Genomic DNA, 23,212 nt, shown 5'->3' with positions numbered 1-23,212 from the left:
CCAATTGGGTCTTTTTTAAATTTTTCATGCTTCTGCAGTGACTCCTTAAGTAGCATTTTAAAAACTTCTATTTCTTTTAAAAGGCTCCTGCGTAGCATTTCAGAGTCCTCTGCATTCACCTTCAGCTTCCTTCAAGGTCTGATGCATGTTAGGAGGTCCAGCTATTTGCAGCTTCCCACATCAGCCTCAGCTACACCTAGGTTGTTCTCTGAGCTACAAGGACGTGATGTAAAATCTTGATTTACAACCCTCCTCCCCACCTCAGAAGAAAGAATTCATTAGTCCTGTTCAAATCATAATCCAGTGCAAATGAAATCACAGACTGCATCTCTGGCACATTCGGCACTTTGAGCTTCTGCACAGATTCAACATGGTAACCCCCTACAGCATTCTAGGGCAAAAAAGGATCAAGAACAATAAATATCCACTGTACGTGGCCACAAAGAAGAAAATCACCCTGCCACACAGTCAGAATGTTTTCCCTATGGTGGAGAAACATTATAAAAGAAGGCTTTAGCTTTCTCTAAAGTTTACCATTATAGTCACTAAAGCCACCACCTTGATAAAGTTACTAAAGCCAAGATGGGTTACAAAGTTAGATAAGTTCATTAAATTCAACTCCTCAAACAATTATGTTTATCTCTGCCGCCCGGGTGAGAAAGACTTGTAAATCTATAAAGGTAGGAGAATGGGGAACTAAGACTTCAGGTCTTAAAATATGTTGGAAGAATTTTTCCTAGTCCCCACAAGCAGCTACTGTAATGGAATAACAGGAGAAAATACAGAGCTGATGATTTTGCTATTGTGCTTAAAAAACTAGGCTTCCTCAGTGAAGCACCTGATAAACTTAGGTGGTTGGATTACAGTGGAAAATCCACTTTACACACAAACACACACACAAAAACTGGCGACTTCTCCCATCCCCAATCCCTGCACTGCTGAGACACAAAATGATTTTATGGCAAAGGATCCTTAATCCCCAGAGACACTTTGGCTTGTGGTGCTTTTTTAAGGCCTCTCTGCCCTGCCCGGTACCATGGGTTGAACGAGGGGTGTATAAAAATGGGGGCCTTGGGAAGCCTCCATGGTACAGGGCTGCAGGCCCTTCAGATGTGAACGTGAGACACCCACCCAGCGAGACCTTTACACAGGGAACTTAAATCTAACCTTGATAAATAAAACCAAACGTTTATTTACACCAAAGAATTCCAACACTGGATCTTTCACATATGAAGGACAAAGTATTATATATATACACACAGCAAGGGGTGGCAGGGCTGTAACAAGAGAGTTTAGTTTTCCCACAATTACAGGTCTACCATTTCAGTTTCACTGGAGATAGTGGCTCTGCTCCTACCACTCAGATACGTTTATAAACCTGAGGGGCAGGTCTTCTCATTGGATGGCATATGAGGGAAGGGGAAGGTAGGAGGAAATGAAGGTAGAAAGCTGAAAATAAACTTCAGTGGCCACATCTCTCATTAGCTCTTAAAGAGTTGCTAGCATGAAACCTACATAGACAATGTTTTTTTTTTCCTTTTGTAAAAAGCAATAAGTTATGCCCAATAACTAACTGAATTCAAAAGGGCCAAGTCAAAGAAAACTGAAAAAGATTTTACCTTCCCCCTCCTACCAGCTATAGAGCATGTTGGGAGATGAAAGGCAGAGGACCAAGGTAAGGAATCTGGGAGGGATGATATTAAAGTTTTAAACTAAACTGAAACTAAATTATAAATGAGCTGGATTTAGGTTAGGTCAATAAGACATGATTCAAACTGCACAGAAGTTTTCAGGACCTGTCTGCATTTTGGGTAGATTTTCAGCATCTCAATGTAACTAAGACATATTTCCACTAGATTCACCAGGATAACCCCACTGAAGCACTTTTGGAGTAAAGTGATGTAAGTGACTAACAGTGTACTGCTCTTATAGGTTGGGTCCTCCCTTCCTCCTTCCTTCCCACCTCCCTTGAAGAAGCTACATTTTTGTAATCTCTGGAGAAGAGCGTGAAGTACAACCCCCCCAGAGTGTGGGATGGTAGGGGAGCAATGGTGAGCATGGGAAGAAATCTCCACCCAAACACAGCAGCTGGAATTGAGGCTGGTTTATCTTTGATCTTTAGTGATGAGAAACTGAATTTGGAAGGGGAGAAAAAAAATTTGTCCATGAAATAGTCCACCTGCAGATAATTTTTCAGGGAATCCCCTGAGTTATGAAAAGTTCGAGTTAAAAAAAAAAAAGAAAGAAAGAAAAAAGAAAAAAAAAGAAAATCAGCCTATTATAATTTTTTTTTTTATGACTGAACTACTATAAATCCACAAGCAACGGTTCAGACACGGTGCTTCTGAAGTATTTCACCCCTCCCCACCAGGCGCAAGCTGCATCAAGGGAGAGAGTGGACTCCCCAACCTCTGCTCAGGCATCAGGAGACAGAAGGGGCCATTACTGCTGAGCGCCGGCGGCAGCTGGAACAGGCATCCCAAGGGGGTTGGCAGCAGCAATCACTGGTGAGCCCGCCAGAGGTCCAAGGGGTGAAGGGGTTGGCACTGAAGAAATCCCTGAAAGAAAACAGCTGACAGTGAGCTAGAAGCACCAATCACGGAACTCTTAAGTCACCAGTTTTTCAAAGCACCTATCTCAAAAGTGACATAATAAATACTCTCTTTATTGAAGGCCTCATCTTAATTTTTACAAATTAATTTCAAATTAAATCCTCACAAATTAAAATTTAAGTTCCAATAAATTTAGAAGACAGAGACGGAAATCTAAGTTTGGAGAGTCTGAGCAGTTTGTCCAAGGTGCACAGCTAAGCATGTACAGCTACGTATGCTTGGATTCCAACCCAAGACTGTCTAAGATAACACTGTCCAACCAAACCTGCTCTGTAACCTGTATTAACATGACAGTCACTAGCCACATGTGACTACTGAGCATTTGCAATGTGTAACTAAACTAAGCAACTGATTTTACAATTTTATTTGACTTCAGTGGATTTAAATAACCACATGTGGCTAGTCACTACAAATGGAACAGCAGAAGGCTGGAGTCAAAGTTCATGTGCTCGTGGCCACTGTGCCTAGAGTCAGCCGGTGCAGAGGATCATCTCTCATCTCTAAGTTAAAACAGTGTTTTAGGATTTATTTCCATTTACTTTCTTGATCATATTACCTGTTACATTGCCTTCAGTCAGCTAGTTCTTTAAATTTTCAAAATATTACATGTATTTCCTGAATAGGTAATATGGTACCATGACTCAAATAACTGCAAAGAGGATACAGTGAGAATTCTCCCTTATCCTATAACTTGGCCAACTTACAGCACTATTTTTGGCAGTGTATCCTTTCAGAAATATTTTATGGGTATACTTGAATTTTATAAAAACATGCATATAAGAATCACATATAAGAACTTGATTCTATGTTTTTGCCCATTTCTAGTCTTGAGCATGGTTCTGCATCTTGCTTCTTTTCACCTCACATTACTACCTTTGAGTTGAGGCTACAAAAGAACAGAAACACTCAAGCTTTTCTGAGTATACAGTACTCTGCTGAAAGGATGCCCCATAATTCATCTTATCAATTCCTTATTCTACAAGGAGCTGTTTTTAATGGTCTCTGATTACAAATATGGCTAGAATGAGTAACCTTGTGTATGTATCATTTTGCACACTTGCATGATACCCAGAGGTTGAACTCTAGAAGGCAGCTAGTTCCTAAAAAAAAAAAAAAAAAAATTGAGACAACAGCAATTTGTTGAGGGTGTTGGAGTAGGTACTCTCACAAAAGTATTCTCACAAGAGCACCCACGTGGATGCTGCCCATGTATATAATTCTTAGGGGATAGGCCTATGGTTTCTTTTGGGTAACTGTGGTTTCTCCCCGGTAAAAACTCACTCTAAATTGTAATGACTCAACAACAATAAAAAGTAATTGCACACAAACCACTGTAATTTACTAGGTACCCTGTAGCTGCTCTGGAAAAAAGAGCCATGCTTATACACATCTGTGCCCATGTACAAACCCCATCTCTACTCTCCCTCATTTTCTCATGTGATGAGGACCACATCACCTACTGCCACTCTAACTTGTTAGATGAAAGAATCTCTTTTCATTCTTAATGGCTTGTTGAGACTTTCAAGTCCCAAACAACTTTTGTGATTCTGGCCTCAAAGAGACTGTTGATACTCTAACTCAGTGATGCCCAACCTTTCTGGCACCCGGAACTGATTTCAAGGAAGCTAATTTTTCCACGGACTGGGGTTGTGGAGAATGGTTTTGCGATGATTCAAACACATTACATTTATCGTGTGCTTTATTTCTAACCTAATGCCACTGCTGATTTGACAGGAGGTACTGTTCTGTGGCCCAGGGGTTGGGGGACCCCTGCTCTAACTACTAAGGGAAAACAGGTTTCAAAAGCATCCTGAAACCTGGTGGAGAGAGCCACACAAGTCATCATTATAGAGGAGAGCCACAGAAATCAGGCCACAAAGAAGGAGCAAAATTAAGAATGACAACTGACTTCTATATATACATTTAAAAAAAAAAAAAAAAAAAGAAATTTACCAATGACACTGACCTGACATCATATTGGCGCTGCTGACTGGCGTACTGCCCCCTGGCATGCTAGATGAGCCCATTCGAGCCTGGTCCTTCACAACAGTGTCTAGAAAAAGAGACAAAAATGTTAGGTTCTGTTATGCTTGAAGAACTGAACTAATGGTCTAGGGTCTTATAGCAGCCATCCTGATTCTTCACATTTTATTTAGATTCTGTATTATTCCCCTAATAACAGAATTGAGGTGTCAACTACCTTCACTATGAAATCAACAAGTAATATAAAATAGAACTATTTTTGCTTAAAACTGTGACAAAGGCCAACTATTAAACGGTAGGAAAATGAAGTAAGCATAGTAGAGCTAATTTCTAAACAACAACAACAAAAATGTATTTACTTTTGGCCATGCTGCATGGCATGTGAGATCTTAGTTCCCCAACCAAGGATTGAACCTATGCCCCCTGTGGTGGAAGTACAGAGTCTTAACCACTGGATTGCCAGGGAAATCCCAGTACAGCTAATTTAAAACAAAAACAATCCTGTTATAGTTTAACAAGACAATACAATCTACCCTACCTATCAGTATTATATTATGAGAATGAAATGAGTTTTACTGCAGCTGGTCAAGCATGGTGCCAAATGGGCCAAAACCACAGGTTTGATCAAATTACTACTATGACCACAGACTTCACTCTCCATCTCAAACAGCCTGTCAGTCTGCTTCAAGTACAGGAGACTGAGCAATAATATAATTGATTCACTAAAATATCATCCCACCACTCCCCAAGGAACAACCCGATACTAAAGCTAACATCACAGTGAGGATGCAGTGGAGCTAGCTAAGTGGCATTTTCACTCAAGACAGTAGTTAGCTATATTCACAAACCTAGATCAAGGTGTTCATATAATTAGATTTTTAAGCCTCTCTGGCTCTCTCCAATGAATGATTAATAGGACAGACATAAGGCTGTATGTTCTAATCCAACCACTCCAAACTAGCCATGAGAACTGTCACCCACACAGTAAGAAAAGAAGTTTATTTAGGGATGATCATGTGTCAGGTACTCTGTTAGACAAGAATCCTCTCAACAATTCTGCAAGACAACTGCCATCACTATCCACACTGAAGAGACCAAGGCTCACTGTGGGAGAAGTAACTTTGCAGCAAGCTAAGTAAGGGAGGCTGGGATTCCAATTGTGTTCTGTGGGTCCAGAGCTTTCTTCACAGCATATATTCTCCCTTGCTCTGTACAGTCTGCTGGGCAGGCCTGCAAAGCTCTGTGGACTAAACAGCTGGACTCACAGAAATAAGGGTGCTCCATGGCCTCTCTTGCAGTGAGCCGTGATTGGTGGTCGTATCGCAGCAGCTTGTCCAGGAAATCCAAGGCCTCAGGACTGACAAGGTGCTGGTTTTCACTGTGGACAAAGCGTTCCCATCGCTTACGGGAATGTCTGCAGAGCCAAAAGGGAGAATGAGAAATGGACCCAGGGGGAGAGAAGCCCAACATTTCAGTCCTACATTTTCCTTAGTGTCTAGCATTCCAGCCAATCATAAAGAGAGGTCAAAACTCAAGAGCTAACTGGAGAGACTGGAAATGGCAGTGTTGCAGAAGTGAAATCTGGATCCCAACAATTTTGTGAAACAAACATAATTCAGGTTACAGAAGGCTGGGCTGGTTAGCCTCCTCCCAACTCCCACCCATATTCCTGGCATCTCTACTGCTTGGCCCCCAAAAGCCTTTGTAACAAGAAAGCCTACCTCTTCCCATTAAGTGGTGAATGAATTAGTATTGGGTCTAGTCACTACTTTTAGAGTCTATTGTCTGTAAATTAGTCTGAAACATGCACTTTTTATGATTACTTTTTTCTCTTAGATGGGGTTTTGTCATCTACAAAAGCAAGATAAATCTAGATTTTGATTTCTGACTCAACTACAACCCTTCTATTAGACTACAAGGTCAGGGATTCTCTGCCTACAACCTCCACACTCAGACTCCTATTAGTGAATCTGGGAAAATGGCCATTCAAATCCAAAGCTTTCATCACAGGCTTGCCTATGCAGCATCCTGCAGTAGTGGACCACAGACACTATGCAGGCAAAGAGAACATTAACTATTTTGGGAATCCAAAGTATCATTTTACACCCAAAGTGCTTATGGTGCAGATACGTATTTTGTTTTATGACTTACCTGCCCAAGATATCATTGAAACGTGGATCTAATTCAATGTTGTATTTGTCAATATAGTCGTATAAATCTTCTGTCCCCAGAACCTTGGCTATCCTCACCAACTAGGATTGAAAGAAGACAAAACCCATACCAAAAGCTATTACATGATTAAATCAACAATTAACCATGATCAAGTTAACAATATGGGACCATCATGGCTACAGGTACGAACGCTACACCCATTTACTTCAAATCTCTTTGCATAGCATGAATGGATTTCCATACAACATTCCCTAATTACTACCAGTGTGAACATATCAATAAGAAAAAACAAACGGTTTTATAACCTGGTTCCTTCCCTCTGGAATGCAAAAGTAGGAAGTCAAGAAACACCTGGAGTAATAGGCAAATTTGGCCTTGGAGTACAGAATGAAGCAGGGCAAAGGCTAACAGAGTGCTGCCAAGAGAATGCACTGGTCATAGCAAACACCCTCTTCCAACAACACAAGAGAAGACTCTACACAAGAACATCACCAGATGGTCAACACCAAAATCAAACTGATTATATTTGCCGCCAAAGATGGAGAAGCTCTAAACAGTTAGCAAAAACAAGACCAGGAGCTGACTGTGGCTCAGATCATGAACTCCTTATTGCCAAGTTCAGACTTAAATTGAAGAAAGTGGAGAAAACCACTAGACCATTCAGGTATAACCTAAATCAAATCCCTTATGACTACACAGTGGAAGTGAGAAATAGATTTAAGGGACTAGATCTGATAGACAGAGTGCCTGATGAACTATGGAATGAGGTTCGTGACACTGTACAGGAGACAGGAATTAAGACAGTCCCCAAGAAAAAGAAATGCAAAAAAGCAAAATGGCTGTCTGAGGAGGCCTTACAAATAGCTGTGAAAAAAAGGGAAGCGAAAAGCAAAGGGAAAAAGGAAAGATATACCCATTTGAACACAGAGTTCCAAAGAATAGCAAGGAGAGATAAGAAAGCCTTCCTCAGAGATCAGTGCAAAGAAACAGATGAAAACAATACAATGGCAAAGACTAGAGATCTCTTCAAGAAAATTAGAGATACCAAGGGAACATAAATTTTATGTAAAGATGGGCTTAATAAAGGACAGAAATAGTAGGGACCTAACAGAAGCAGAAGATATTAAGAAGAGGTGGCAAGAATACACAGAAGAATTATACAGAAAAGATTTTCAAGACCCAGATAATCACAATGGTGTGATCACTCACCTAGAGCCAGACATCCTGGAATGTGAAGTCAAGTGGGCCTTAGAAAGCATCACTATGAACAAAGCTAGTGGAGGTGATGGAATTCCAGTTGAGCTCTTTCAAATCCTGAAAGATGATGCTGTGAAAGTGCTGCACTCAATATGCCAGCAACTTTGGAAAACTCAGCAGTGGCCACAGGACTGGAAAAGGTCAATTTTCATTCCAATCCCAAAGAAAGGCAATGCCAAAGAATGCTCAAACTACCACACAATTGCACTCATCTCACACGCTAGTAAAGTAATGCTTAAAATTCTCCAAGCCAGGCTTCAGCAATACGTGAACCGTGAACTTCCAGATGTTCAAGCTGAATTTAGAAAAGGCAGAGGAACCAGAGATCAAATTGCCAACATCTGCTGGATCATCAAAAAAGCAAGAGAGTTCCAGAAAAACATCTATTTCTGCTTTATCGACTATGCCAAAGCCTTTGACTGTGTGGATCATAATAAACTGTGGAAAATTCTGAAAGAGATGGGAATACCAGACCACCTGACCTGCCTCTTGAGAAATCTGTATGCAGGCCAGGAAGCAACAGTTAGAACTGGACATGGAACAGACTGGTTCCAAATAGGAAAAGGAGTTATGTCAAGGCTGTATATTGTCACCCTACTTATTTAACTTATATGCAGAGTACATCATGAGAAATGCTGGGCTGGAGGAAGCACAAGCTGGAATCAAGATTGCCAGGAAAAATATCCATAAACTCAGATATGCAGATGACACCACCCTTATGGCAGAAAGTGAAGAAGAACTAAAGAGCCTCTTGATGAAAGTAAAAGAAGAGAGTGAAAAAGTTGGCTTAAAGCTCAACATTCAGAAAATTAAGATCATGGCATCTGGTCCCATCACTTCATGGCAAATAGATGGGGAAACAGTGGAAACAGTGGCTGACTTTATTTTTCTGGGCTCCAATATCACTGCAGATGGTGACTGCAGCCATGAAATTGAAAGACGCTTACTCCTTGGAAGGAAAGTTGTGACCAACCTAGACAGCATATTAAAAAGCAAAGACATTACTCTGCCAACAAAGGTCCATCTAGTCAAGGCTATGGTTTTTCCAGTAGTCATGTATGGATGTGAGAGTTGGACTATAAAGAAAGCTGAGCGCAGAAGAATTGATGCTTTTGAACTGTGGTGTTGGAGAAGACTCTTGAGAGTCCCTTGGACTCCAAGGAGATCCAACCAGTCCATCCTAAAGGAGATCAGTCCTGGGTGTTCATTGGAAGGACTGATGTTGAAGCTGAAACTCAATACTTTGGCCACCTGATGCGAAGAGCTGACTCACTGGATAAGATTCTGATGCTGGGAAAGATTGAGGGCAGGAGGAGAAGCGGACGACAGAGGATGAGATGGTTGGATGGCATCACCGACTCAATGGACATGGGTTTGGGTGGAGTCCGGGAGTTGGTGATGGACAGGGAGGCCTGGCGTGCTGCAATTCATGGGGTGGCAAAGAGTCGGACACGACTGAGTGACTAAACTAAACTGAACTTCCCTCTGAAATCTCATCCCCCACCCCTCCGCCCCACACTGCAACAGCCTAGCTGAAGATATTACTTCCTTTGGAAAGTTCTCCACTTCATCAGACCACTCACTCGCATTATAACTGCCTTTCTATATCTTATCTACACTTTTACCGACATTTATGACCATGACTTATTTTCTTATACATTTGGTTCTCTTACTAGGTAAGACTGTGAAAAACCTTATGCAGGGCAGAGGGCTATTTTTTTCCTATATTCCTCAAACCTGCGTGACATCTAACAAAAAGCTGCTGATTTTTAACTGAATTTACCTGATATTCTTCAACTCATATGAAGAGTAGTCATTTTCATATGAGTTGTAATATGTTAGTCATAGGTAAATATGACTTCATAAAGTCATATTTACATAACATTCTTGGAATGATAAAACTGCAGAAATGAGATACAACATAGTAGCGTGAAGGCCAGGGGGAAGCTGGTGTGGACTACAAAAGGGCATATAAAGGATTCCTGAGGTGACAGAGATGTTCTGGTATTCTGGTTGTACTGATATTAATATCCTGGTTGTGATCCTGTACATAGCTGGCAAAAAGTTCTATTTGGGGGAAATTGGGTAAAAGATACTATATCTCTCTGTATTAATTATGGTATCTTCACGTGAATTTGCTTCCCTGGTGGCTCAGCTGGTAAAGAATCCGCCTGCAACGTGGAAGACCTGGGTTGGGAAGATCCCCTGGAGAAGGGAAAGACTACCTGCTGCAGTATTCTGGCCTGGAGAATTGCATGGACTGTATAGTCCAGGTGGTCACAAAGAGTCGGACACAACTGAGTGACTTTCACAACAATTTACATTATCTCAAAATTAAATCACTGTGCTCAAACAAGGCAACGGTACCTCCCACAAGGCCCTAGAATCATTAACTGAACAAGCCATTAATTGAAAATTATTCTGGGGGCTTACACTCAGAGATTCTAAATAGCTCTCAGGTAGGGGTTAGGCATTTGTATTTTAGCAAGATCCACTGCAGTTTCTAAGGAGTAAGCAGATCTGGCCATTGCTAGGGTACATCAATAAATTTCTCAATAGGAACAACATATATTACCTGATCATAATTGTCATGTCCGTGGAAAAATGGCTCCTTCCGGAAGATCATACTTGCCAGCATACAACCCAAGCTCCACATATCCAAACTATAATCGTACATCTGCATTAAAGAAAATGTTGTCATCACATGTGAAATGACAAGATGAATCTTGTCACTTCAAATTTAAAAAGCTATTTTTTAAAAATAGAAAAACAAATAAATCCTACTCCATTGACTTTAAGCTCCAAATACCAGTATCTTTATATATTTCTTTTCAGTCTTTTCTTCTATGCATTTCCACTTATACTCCCTAACCCTCTCATCTGAAACCCGTACATACTATTTTGAGATACTTTCTTCACTTACATAAGAACACCCATAAACAAAAAGTTTATGGAAACCTTTTAATGTGTACCATATTTTATAGCATGACTGTTTCAGAATTTAATCTTTAGTGTACCCTATAGTAGGACAGTGTTTTTCACCATTATAAATAATGCTCTAAAGAATATTTTTATGTATAAAAATTCTTTGAATTCAGTGCTATACCAGAAAATAAATTTCTAGGACAGAGCCTGAACTTCTTTCAATTCTAAAACAAGCTCTGGAATTTCTGATTAGAAGTGTCTTTCTCTTCAGTTAGGATCAAATGCAGATTTATTTATATTCTACAGACATTTTGACAATATACACAAAAGTTGTGGTAGACGAACTGAAGAGATTCATATCTGACACTCCTATAAAAGGGACAGTCACGGATGTGCAAAAATGGCCCATTCAAAACGCAAAATAACACTTAGAAAATTACATGCAAAACAAACATAGGACAAAAATTTTATCTGCCCTTCTCTTCTCACCTGATAGTCTACAAGTAGCTCAGGACCTTTGAAATATCGGGAAGCAACTCGGACATTATATTCTTGGCCAGGATGGTAAAACTCAGCCAAACCCCAGTCTATTAGCCGTAGCTGAAGGGAGAAAAAAAGATAATAAATGTGTCTTTCAAGATACCCTCCACAATGCCATTAGAGTACTTTTTTTTTTTTTTTTGGCCACATTGTGTGGTCTGTGGGACTTTTAGTTCCCCAACCAGGGATTGAACCTGGGCCCTTGGCAGTTAAGAATTCCCAAAACTACTCTTTTTAACATACAATTATTTTGTGTTTCTCCAAATTTATACTCCTCCTCTTGACTAAAATGTCTCTACTACTCAATCTTGACTCCTATTCTGGTGAACATCTCTTCTGAGTTAACTCCTTCAACGAAATCTTTTCTAATTATGTAAATAGAAGCAACTACTGTCTTTGAACTGCCTCACCCACCAACCTTAGATAAATTTCTTTAATAGAACCTACAACTCTTTACTGAATATTTGCTTTCTACTTTTTTTTTTTTTTTACAAAATATGGACTGTAAGGTCCTTGAGAATAGGGACTGTTTTATTCACCTTTGCTAATTTTTAGAATTCAATGCAATGCTCAGTACACAGGAGAAAAATAAAAATACAGCTCTTACCAAAATAGTATTGGGTTGGTCAAAAAGTTCCTTCTGTTTTTTAAGTAAAAATAAAAGACACATTTTTCATTTTCACCAAGATCTTTATTGAACAACGTATTACTGTTTTGTTCTACTACATCCTGCCATTTTCCAGGCAATTTCACAATTCCATTTTCCCAACACTTTTTCTTTCTGAGTAAAGAACTGTTCCAGGTGCCTTTACAGTCTTACAGGAAACTGAAGTTTTTTCCACTAAGATAATTTCATAAAGATCAAAATAAACAGACATCCAAAGGTACAATGTCTGGTGAATTTGGCAGATGAATCAGAACTTTTCAGCCAAGGTGTTAAACAGTTTTTGCCTGGTCATCAAAGAAACATCCGGTCTTGTGTTATCCTGGTGGAGGATTATCCCCATTTTCTGTTGACTAACTCTGGAGCGCTGCTTTCAGTTGGTCCAACCGGGAGCTGTACTTGTTGGGATTCATCGTTTAGTTTTCCAGAAGGAACTCACTATAGAGGACTCTCTTTCAACCCCACCACACATACAACATCACCAGCTTTGGATGAAGATCGGCTTTTGGGGTGGTTGATGGGTGGTTCATTTCACTTGTCCCAAGATCTCTTCCATTCCACATTACTGTACAGTATCCACTTTCATCATCCATCACAATTCGTTTTAAAAGTGAACAATTTTGTTACGTTTAAGTATAGAGAATCACATGCGGAAATACGGTCAAGAAGGTTTTTTAACACTTAACTTATGTGGAACCCAAACATCAAAGTGGTTAACATAACCAAGCTGGTGCAAAGGATTTTCAACGCTTGATCTGGATATTTTGAGTATGTTGACTATCTCTTGCGTGGTATATAACATTGATTTTTTTCAATCAATGTCTCGATTTGATCGCTATTAACTTCAATTGGTCTACCTGACCAAACAGCATCATCCAGTGGGAAGTCTCCAGTACAAAAGTTTGCAAACCACTTCTGACACAATCAGTCACAGTACCTTCTCCACACACTGCACAAATCTTTTTTTGCATTTCAGTTGCATTTTCACCTCTCTTGAAACAATAAAACATTATATGCTGAAAATGTCGCTTTTTTTCTTCCATCTTCAACATTAAAATGGCTTCACAAAAATTCAGCAATTTGGCTAAGTTTTTTAAAAAAATGCACACTGATAATAATATAATCCAACAAAATTATTTCCAATGAAGTTAAAGACAGCTAAGTGCTACTACAGTCATCGTATGGAGAAATAAACAAACTTTTTGGCCACCCCAATAGTAGCAAGGACAAGAGGCCACCTTACTTGACCTTCATGCAAAGCACGACCATAACTTGTAGTGTGAGCAGAAGGGCCTGAGTAACGCCTGACTGTTCCAGCACTGTCTCCAAAACTTCAGTTTATTAGGTTCAGTGTCTTCTTTTAGTAAACAAAGGGAAATATAACAAAAAATATGAAAATGTAGCTTTTTTATAGTCTTTCTCTTCAACATCTTAATATCAGAGCTATTCCTGAGCTTCCTGTCTTATCAGGAAGTATTCCCAGGTGACTATTTCTGGTCTGTGGCTTCACACACACCATCTCTGATATTCCCACCTATATTTAGCCCACACCTCTCAACAGCCATCTCTCTTTGATCATCTGAAAGACATCTCAGAACTAAAACTCTGATTATTCACTGCAAAACCTGTTTTCCCATGGAATCCTCCCCTCCTCCTGTTACCTTAAATGTAATTCCATTTATCCTGTCATTCAGGTTAAAAACTTTTCACCCTGGACTCTTCTCTCCCTTCTATCCCACATCTAATCTGTCAATATATCCTGATGGCTCTATCAGATTTTGAGCCTATCATCACATCCACTGCTACCGCCCTGGTCCATGCTTTCACCAATCTCTGATTCACTGCAATAGCTGCTTTTCTTAACTGGTCTACCTTTCACTTTTACCCTCGATTCTCCACACAGGAACCAAAATGATCCTCTTAAAAAATATTTTAAAATGGTTATAAATTCATAGGAATCTGGAGATGTTCTGTGTACCCTTCAACCAGTTTCCCCGATGGTAACATCTTACGTCACTACAGTATAATATTAAAGCCAGGAAACTGACACAATTCAGAGACCTTTCTTTTCAACAGTTTTACACGTGTGTATAGTTCCACACAATTTTATCACATATGCAGATTCATACAGCTAGATTCCTATCTAGTCCATGATTATAAAAAGAGCATCACAACAGTTATCCTTTATGCTACTCCTTCCTCTTGCTTTCTAACCCCTGGCAACCCTTCCGTTCTCTAACTCTGTCATCGTGAGAATTATAGAAATGGAACCATCAGTTTAAATTTTTGAGATTGCTTTTTTCACTCAGCATGAGACTTATCCAAGAGTTCTTACTAATCAGTAATAATACTACAATGGTATAGATACATCAGAGTTTAATGAATCATTTACCCAACTGAAAGTTTCTGTATAGATCTCAGTCTGTTTTTCTGGGATAAATGTCACTACTGGGTTGTCTGGTAAGCGTATGTTTAGCTTTTAAAGAAACTGACAAACTATAAAACAATACAGACTGACATTCTCCAAAATGAGTGTGCCACCTAACATCCCCACCGGCAATGTATGAGAGATTGAGTTACTCTGCATTCCTGTCTATATTTGGAATCCTTTGTACTAATAGATGTGCAGTGAACTTTTAAATACAGAACGGAGAACTTATCAACCCTCTGCTCAAACCCTGCAAAAACCTCTGTATCTTCAGAGAAAAGGTCTGACAGTGATCTTCAAGGTTTTACAAGATATGGTTCTATTTATCTCTCTCAATCTCATTTCCTTCTTCTCTTCCCCGAGTTCATTCTACCCCAGCTCTACCCTTGTTCTGTTTCAATATGCCAGGCACATTCTTGTCTCAGGGTTTTAGCGTCTGCTATACCCTCTTCTCAAAACTGCACAGCTAATTCCCTTCAAGTGTTCTACAAAATGTCACCTTCCTAACAAAATCTTTTCCTTGTCAGCCTGTTTAAAATTGCAACACCCTCTGACACTCCCCATTCCTGTTTTATTTTTCTTCCATACCACTTTTAACTCTGTATCCCACCAGTCTCCCTCAAACGCAAGCTTCTATGGACAAGAATTTTTTGTTTTACACATACACCCCAACCTCTAGAATAGTACCCATTACACACAGTGTGTAAATGTGTAACAGGATATTAACTGAATGAATAAATCACCTATTATCTCCAAAGCCTGCAACAGAGAGCCATCACTGCATACAAAAGGTGGGCTTGGGTCACCTTAAAAAACAGAAATGTTATACTGCAACTAATACTCATGACACCTGCATCAGCAGTTTCTGAATATTTCATCCATTTTACAACTGTACACACCTAATCCTCCTAATAGCCTAGTGGCACATACAACAAATATTACTTGTATACCCCTATAAGAAAAAAAGAGGCAGATGAGAAACACCATTTCCCAACAGAGTAGTTTTTCAATAAATAAGACTAAAACTCAAACTAATGTTTTACCCACAACACTAATCTCTTTTATTTTTGATAGGAATATGAATGAAGTTTTAAACATTGTGATTTTTAAAAAATTTGTTTTATTCTAGTTGATTTACAATGTTGTGTTAATTTCTGCTGTACAGAAAAGTGATTCAGTTATACATTTATATACATTCTTTTCCATATTCTTCTCCATATGGTTTATCACAGGATATTGAATATAGTTCCCTGTGCTCTAAAATAGGGCCCTGTTGCTCATCCATTCTATATATAATAGTTTTGCATCTGCTAATTCCATACTCCCAGCCCACCCCTCCCCACCCAACTTCACTCTGGCATCCAGGCTGTGAGTCTGTTTCACAGACAAGTTCATTTGTGCCGTATTTTAGATTCCACACTGATTTGTTCATTCATTCAGTTGTCAAACATTTATCAAGTGCCTAATAGGTACCACAGACTATGACAGATGCTAGGGATAAAATGTTGAAAAATGGGCTGCTAACTCTCTTGTGCTGATAAAGAAGACTTGGCCTTCTATCACTTTACCTTTCTGTGCTCATGATCAATCATGACATTATGGGGCTTGACATCTCTGTGCATAATCCCCATGCTATGGCAGTAATCAAGGGCCTGTGGGAGGAACATGTAAAAAAGGGAAGAGTTAGCTTGTATAAGAGATTTTTTAGTTGAAGTCTTTTACTTTCTCTTTCAGCTTTCCTTCAAGCCTCACAACACTCCTGAGAGTCAAGGTTAGGACAATCAGTTCCACAGGTATTTTTCAGAGACTTGTGCAAACCCACAGACTCTTAAATTCCAAAGACCTGTTTCTGCAGAGGTATTTCAACATCTTTTTTGTTAAAGACTCAAAGTGTATACCAACTACATCACTTCTAATTTCTCCCTCTTACCGAGAGCCTGGATTATTTTAATAAATATGAGCCCCTCAAAGGAAGAAACCTGACCTGTACTACAAACCTCTTATTCAAAGAATAGTAAATCTCTGGCATTAAGAGTCTACAACAGAGGTCGGCAAACCACGACGCTCCCATGGGCCAAATATGACCTGCTGTTTATTTTTGTGAATGTTTTATTGGAAGGTTTTTATAAATGGTTTTATTGTTTAATGGCCATAACTATTTGCTTGCATGTTGCCTGTGGCTGCTTTCATGCTACAGCAGCAGAGCTGAGTAGTGTGACCAAGACCCTGTGACCCACAAAGCCAAAAATTTTTAAACCATTTGGCCTTGTAAAGAAGTTTGCAAACTCCTGATTTATGACACCAAATACGATTTGAAAACCAAGTCCAACTTCAAGCTAGTGAGTGGCATAACTTCTGGAGTTTGCTAATCCAGGCCTTTAAGCCAGCTGAAGTCACTGGCCAAGTTTTTGTCCTTTCTCAAGGGCAATTTGGGTTCCTATGATACCAAGGGTTAGACAAGCATATCCTTAACTTTGTGAAGTCCTGTGTGGCACAAGACTGCATGAGCCAATGAAAGATAAAATACTTCTGCTGACATAGTTTCTCTGGGGTACTTCTATAGTTCAAATGTAGGCTTTACGTCAACCCTCATTTAGTAAGGCACTAGTCAACTCTTAGCAATTTTCTTACCTATAAAGCTGATCTTTTGAGTACTGGAAGCAACATATTTGGTGATCCCACTTTAGAAATCAAAGCTCATTCTAAATCAGCAACTTCTAAGCAGAGATTCACACAATCCTTAGGACAATGGCTCTTTAAGGGTTAAGTCAAAGTTTACTGTTTTATTTGACCAATTTTAAGTGAAATAAAGTATACCAGAAGCCAGTACATCAGGAATTATTTTTGATAGAGATTACAAATATTTGTTAAGGAGTCTTTTAATCTCTCTTCTAAATACCCTTTCCAAAGCATTATAAATTATATTCCTACTAGACCCTATCTTTCAGTCAGCGTGAGTTCTGATGCTATTAGTTTATTAAGTAGTTACAGAAACAGACTCCCCCATCCCAACATATTTTACAAAGTCAACCCACTGGCTTTTCTACAGTCATCTGGATTATTTAACAAAGGGGAGATCAATCCAAAGATATTTAATATTCAAGAATTCCTTACCTTTAGAATCTCATACATGTAAAATCGAATATCATAGTCTGTTAACGTCTGGTACAATTGCTGTTAAAGACAAATGCAACATTTGAGCCATGAAATAGTACTGAAAGGAAGGCAACTTCTCATCCTCATTTGTAGTAATTCAAATCAAGACTTGGCTCATGTACCACTGTTCTAAGACTTGTTTACCAGTCTCTACTTCTCCAACATAACATTAACTTTAAAGATATACTTTGGGGTTTCAACTCTATATGTAAAAGTGAAGAACTACTTAAGCTCATATTGTTCAAACTATAATCTACTTTTGGAAGCATACCAATTGATATTTGCAACATGCGCTGATACACATTTTCAGCTTAGTTTTGTTTTTCATTTACTTCCAGATCTTCTCATAAAAGGAATGTGGGCAAATACATAACCTCCTTAGTAGGGAATTAACCCACCTTTGGTCTACACAGTCATAGCCACTGCAGATCACCAGTGGGTACGCAGATGGCTTGTTGCCAAACACATCAGGACAATTTAACAGAATATTTCTGTCCCAATTTGAAAGTAAACTTTTCTTCCTTGTTTTTGTCCTCTCAGCATAAGAATTCAATCATTTATTGACATCCAACATTCTTGATACTGGACTTGTGCAAAGGCAAATCAAATATTTCTGCAAGTTAAAATCCAAGAGAGTGCCCACATTCTTCTACTGTACTGGAATTGAGAATTATTTGAAACTGGCTAAAAGTCAGAGATACCTATTGCAGGAGTTTGTGTTTTAGCAGAATTTACTACCACCCTTTCTTTCCCATCCATCTCTTTTTAAGATCAAGAGCCTAAAGTTTCTGAGGAATTCTAAGCTATAAGCAAGCAGTCCTGGCTTTCATATATACAATATATTCCTTCTGGAACTTTGTCATTTTTAAAGCAAAATGCTGTAAGGCCAGATCCTGATTAAACATGAGCTGTTGCTTTCATTAAGTTTGACATCAGTGGGACCTGTCAAATGAATGGTAAACTGTCAAATGGTGACAAACCTACACACTGGTCATTAAAGAGCATTAAACAAATAAAAGAGCAAAATACAAGATGTGCAAAGTGGGCACTGTACAAGAGTATGTCTATCTTTAAATTAATAGTATCAGGATGAAAAGCTCTTTTAAAGTAAGTTAGAAGGATGCTCTTCTAACAGTAACATCCCTAAAAGGTTTTTTATGTGGCCTAAAACCCAGCTTGAAATGGTTGGTTATACATTATACCTTGAAGTCTGTGTTGTTTACGTGTTCAAAAACCAAGGCGGGAGTTCGTGACTAGGGGAAAGAAAAAGAAAACACACATTAGCAATAGACCTGGCAGCTTTAGTGGGCACAATGGTTGTGGACACTACGTGGTGAATTTGGCAGTCCTCGCCTCAGTAGTAGGAAACCCTCTATTGCTACAAGCCCTCCCCACTCTGATTATCACCACACTTAGGTCACTTTGGGGATGGATTTCAAACAGAAGATATGGAGCTGAAGTCTCACCAGGCTCTAGGCAGCCCGACAATGCGCCCATCGCCCATCGGCATCGGACCTGAGTTTGCAAAATGGATTAACACATTTCAGTTTCCAGTGCTATCAGTCTCTTAGCCTAGAAGAATAAGAAATAGTCTGTGGGTGGAGGTCTCTTTGAAAGAAAGACCCAAACTAGTCAAATGGTATAACTGATTAAGCACTTTTAAAGCAGGACTTAATGGCAGAGGGAAGAACAGAAAGAGGCCAGCTGTGCTCAAGGTCAAACACCACCTCAGCCCTTGTGGGCCTTACTAGTGCCTACTATACTCACCACAGGGTCTTTTACAATGTCTGCCAGTGTGATGATGTTGGGACCGCCTCGCAAATTCTCCAAAATCTTTATTTCACGCTTGATTTTCTTCTTCTTTACTGGCTGAAAGGGTAAAAGTACATCATTAAAAACAATTATTTCAGGATATTTCAACGGGTAGTATAATACACAAATGGCTTGCTTATGAACTCCTTGAAGGAAGGAAATGTCTCAGACTCACCTCTGAATCCCCCTCTCCTAGTCCTGTGCCAGGTACTCTGCAGCTACTTAGCAATACTGAATTGAAAGAAAATAAAGATTTGTACTCCAAACACCTGAACTCTGCAGAATTAGCATTTAATTCTGATGATCATTCTTTATGTGTTAACATTAGAATGAAACACAGGGCTCTTTCCATTCCTTCCTCTTAAGTCTTATTAAACACCCTACAGAAATGAAGGAAATCAGGACCAGTAGCAAAGATGGTCAAACTATCTTTGTGTAGTATAACCTTTTCGGTTAAATGTGGGCCTGGGAGTCAGATTGCCTAATGTGACTCCTACTTTCATTACTTGCTAGCTGTGTGCTTATGAGCAAGTTATATAACCTTTCTAAACCTTTCAATTACAGGTAAAACAATCAATAAGAATACTTATAAAATTATTGCAAGACTCAAATGAGACATCTAAAAAGATCTCAGAATATGGCTGAGACATAATATCTGTTTAGCTTTATAATCAATGTATCTTTCATATTTCTTTGTCTTCACCCATCATTTCCACATCTGTTTTAGTACAGAAATTGCTTTCATTTTTCTGAGAAGGGCTGTGGTCCAAATGCACCTCCTCTACAAAGCCTTTTTTCTAAACAGTTAAAACAGTACTGGTCCAAAGAAATACAATGCAAGCCACATGTGTATTTTATTTTTATTTTTCAATCTATTTTGGCCATGCCATGAGACTTGTAGGATCTTAGTTTCCTGACCAGGGAATGAACTCAGAGGTCATGGCAGTGAAAGGACAAAGTCTGAACCACTGGACTGCTAGGGATTTTCCCACATGTGTATTTAAAATATTCTAGCACCCACATTTAATATTTTAGGGCTAACAAAAAAAATATCCAAAATCTTATTTCAATATTTAAATCAATATAAAAAATTACTAATGAACCATTTTATATTCTTTTTTGGTACTAAGCCTTTAAAATTGCTGTATTTTATCCTTACAGCATATCTCAATTTGGATCAGCCATATTTCAAATGCTCAGTGTGACCTGTGTCTGCCACAATGGACCATGTGAGTCTTTCCCATCAGTTTTGGTCACCTAAGACTACTGACACACAGTATACACTTCTTAGAAATTATTGTAAACATGTAATATCTCTTCTTTAACAAGACTACTGGTTACTAAACTTTGATGATCAACCTGGAGTTTTTAACATACAAACTGTACAGACCCACTTAATCAGAATCTTGAGAACAGAGCTGGAGAGCTATTTTTAGACATTTCCCAGGTTGACTGATTTAGGTCTAGGGACTACTAAACAATACTGCAGACTTTTTAAACCTTGAGTCCTAATCACATGGTACAGCAGAAAGGAGAAAGTTTTAGAAACAGACTGTCCTCAAAACCTGGCTTTGTAGCTGTGCAGCTTTGGGAAAGATACTTAAGTATTTCTGAACTTTACACCAGTCTTGCAGAATTGTGATGTCAATACCACAGCTAGAAAAGGGCCCAATTCGGGGACTTCTCTGGTAGTTCAATGGCAGAGAAGTCGCCTGCCAATGCAGGGGACACAGGTTCAATCCCTTGCCTGGGGAGATTCCACATGCTGCAGAGCTACTGAGCATGCATGTCACAACTCCTGAAGCCCGTGTGCCCTAGAGCCCGTGCTCTGCAGCAAGATAAGCCATTGCACCACAACTAGAGAGTAACCCCGGTTGCCATAATTAGACAAAGTCCATGCACACCAATGAGGACCTTGGGTGGACAAAAAGTAAAGAAAAAAGTCCAATGCAAAGTGGGCATTCAATAAATGAAAGCTATTTTATTAGACTAACCGTGAATTCCATTTTTAATTCAATCCATGGCCTCAGCCTTGCTTCTATTAGAATTCAGTACACTGGGTGGGAAGCTTAGCTAATTTTAAGTTTTCTTTTTGCTTCAACTATATCTTTCTCATCTGCTAGAGTATCTAGGAGATGTTTCTCCTCTCCAGGAAAGTCAAAGTGTTAGTTGCTCAGTTGTATCTGACTCTTTGCAACCCCATAGAGTGTAGCCTGCCAGGCTCCTCCATCCATGGCATTTTCCAGGCAAGAAAACTATAGAGTGGGTTGCCATTCCCTTCTCCAGGGGATCTTCCTGACTCAGGGACTGAATCCGGGTCTGCTGCATTGCAGGCAGAATGTGTACCATCTGAGCCACCAGGGAATCCCTCTCTCCAGACACTAATCCATTAATTTTTCTGTTTTCTACTACTTGCTATATCCCTACTGCTGGTTGATGGCAAATAGCTCCTGGTTTACAAACGTTTTTCCTATAGAATCCTTTAAAATCTATAAACTTACAAAAGCTAGTTTGTGACAAACCAGGCAAGTCACTTAAACCCTAATTTAATGTGATCAATGCAAATTTTGTCTTAATAAATGGAAGGAGATTTAAATACAAAAATCTTTCCAAACCACCCATCACTAAAGGCCATTAATGGCTCCCAACAACCTAGAAGAGACAAAAATTGTAATTTTTAGGCTGGAAGGGAATGCAGAGGTTATCTTTTCCAGGTCATCACTATTCTCCCTTTCCAAGTTTACTTCCTATGTAAACTTCCATATGAAACATTTCTCTCACTTATTTCTTCCTCTCTTATCTTGTGCATTCTAGATTATGCTTCCCTCCCACCCTCCCATGCACACCAATCCAAATCTTCCTCACTCAGGCCCTGAAAACAGTTTCAGAGACCTTTTCCCAAGCACCACCGCTGTCTTCTACACCGTAAGACTCACTATTTGTGCCTTTCATATGACTCTAAATGATCTATCACCTCAGTCTATCATATACTTTTCTGTAGGAATATAATTTTATAATTACATAAAACTTCGGTCTCCAAAGTATATATCTATATACAATTTTGTGCTTGATCCTAATAACTCTGAGAAAAACAGGTAAAGCCAGACTATCTCATTTTCACAGATAAACATGTCTTAAAAAAACAAGTACCGTGGCTAATCACTTTTAAAGTGGGATTAGAATCTAGAAGTCCGGATTTCAGCCTAGTTCTCTTTGTACACACAATAAGATATAAATACTTAAACTCTCTGGTTCCAGAAAGGTATACCAAAACACCCCAGAAAATTCATAGGTGCTCTGTGGGCTTTTTAATTTTTGAGGGAAGCACCAGTTACTACTTGTGGTCTGCCAGTCACTGAGCACACTACCACAGCTTGAGGTAGTTCAGCTTCAAAATTACACTGCACTACATTCTCTTTGATGGCATATCTTTGTGAAGCTGGGTTTTCAGCAGCTGCTGTGACAAAAAGTATTATGCAAAAACCAGTGTGGAACAGGAAATGAGGCTACCGATGTCCAGTGTGATTCCACCATATGAGAAGCTGTGTAGCAACGAATAGGTATACATATCCCAATAGTAATTAATTATGGTGACAGAAGAATACAACAAAATTACTTTTCTCTTTAACTTCTTATGTATAGTTTTTTAAAAGGCTGCCAAGT

At 39.2% G+C, this 23,212-nt stretch overlaps 1 protein-coding gene across 2 annotated transcripts in view; it reads right to left on the bottom strand.

Moving 5' to 3' along the window:
• Positions 1 to 1,168: 1,168 nt before the first annotated feature.
• Positions 1,169 to 23,212, bottom strand: part of CSNK2A1 (casein kinase 2 alpha 1) — a 57,760-nt gene continuing 35,716 nt past the window's right edge. For both annotated transcript variants that reach the window (XM_070381522.1, XM_070381523.1), the window contains 10 exons: positions 19,505 to 19,606; positions 18,940 to 18,990; positions 17,696 to 17,755; positions 16,150 to 16,233; positions 11,439 to 11,549; positions 10,600 to 10,701; positions 6,747 to 6,847; positions 5,861 to 6,009; positions 4,579 to 4,665; positions 1,169 to 2,558 (listed from right to left, as the gene is read on the bottom strand). In XM_070381522.1, the coding sequence (XP_070237623.1) occupies positions 2,443 to 2,558; positions 4,579 to 4,665; positions 5,861 to 6,009; positions 6,747 to 6,847; positions 10,600 to 10,701; positions 11,439 to 11,549; positions 16,150 to 16,233; positions 17,696 to 17,755; positions 18,940 to 18,990; positions 19,505 to 19,606 (963 nt within the window). In that variant the 3' untranslated portion in view covers positions 1,169 to 2,442. The remainder of the gene's footprint in view (positions 2,559 to 4,578; positions 4,666 to 5,860; positions 6,010 to 6,746; positions 6,848 to 10,599; positions 10,702 to 11,438; positions 11,550 to 16,149; positions 16,234 to 17,695; positions 17,756 to 18,939; positions 18,991 to 19,504; positions 19,607 to 23,212) is intronic.

This window comes from Bos mutus, chromosome 13 (genome assembly GCF_027580195.1).
Source record: "Bos mutus isolate GX-2022 chromosome 13, NWIPB_WYAK_1.1, whole genome shotgun sequence".
Taxonomy (NCBI): domain Eukaryota; kingdom Metazoa; phylum Chordata; class Mammalia; order Artiodactyla; family Bovidae; genus Bos; species Bos mutus.
Note: the sequence above shows the minus strand (reverse complement) of the source record. Positions and strands in the feature narration are given on the sequence as shown.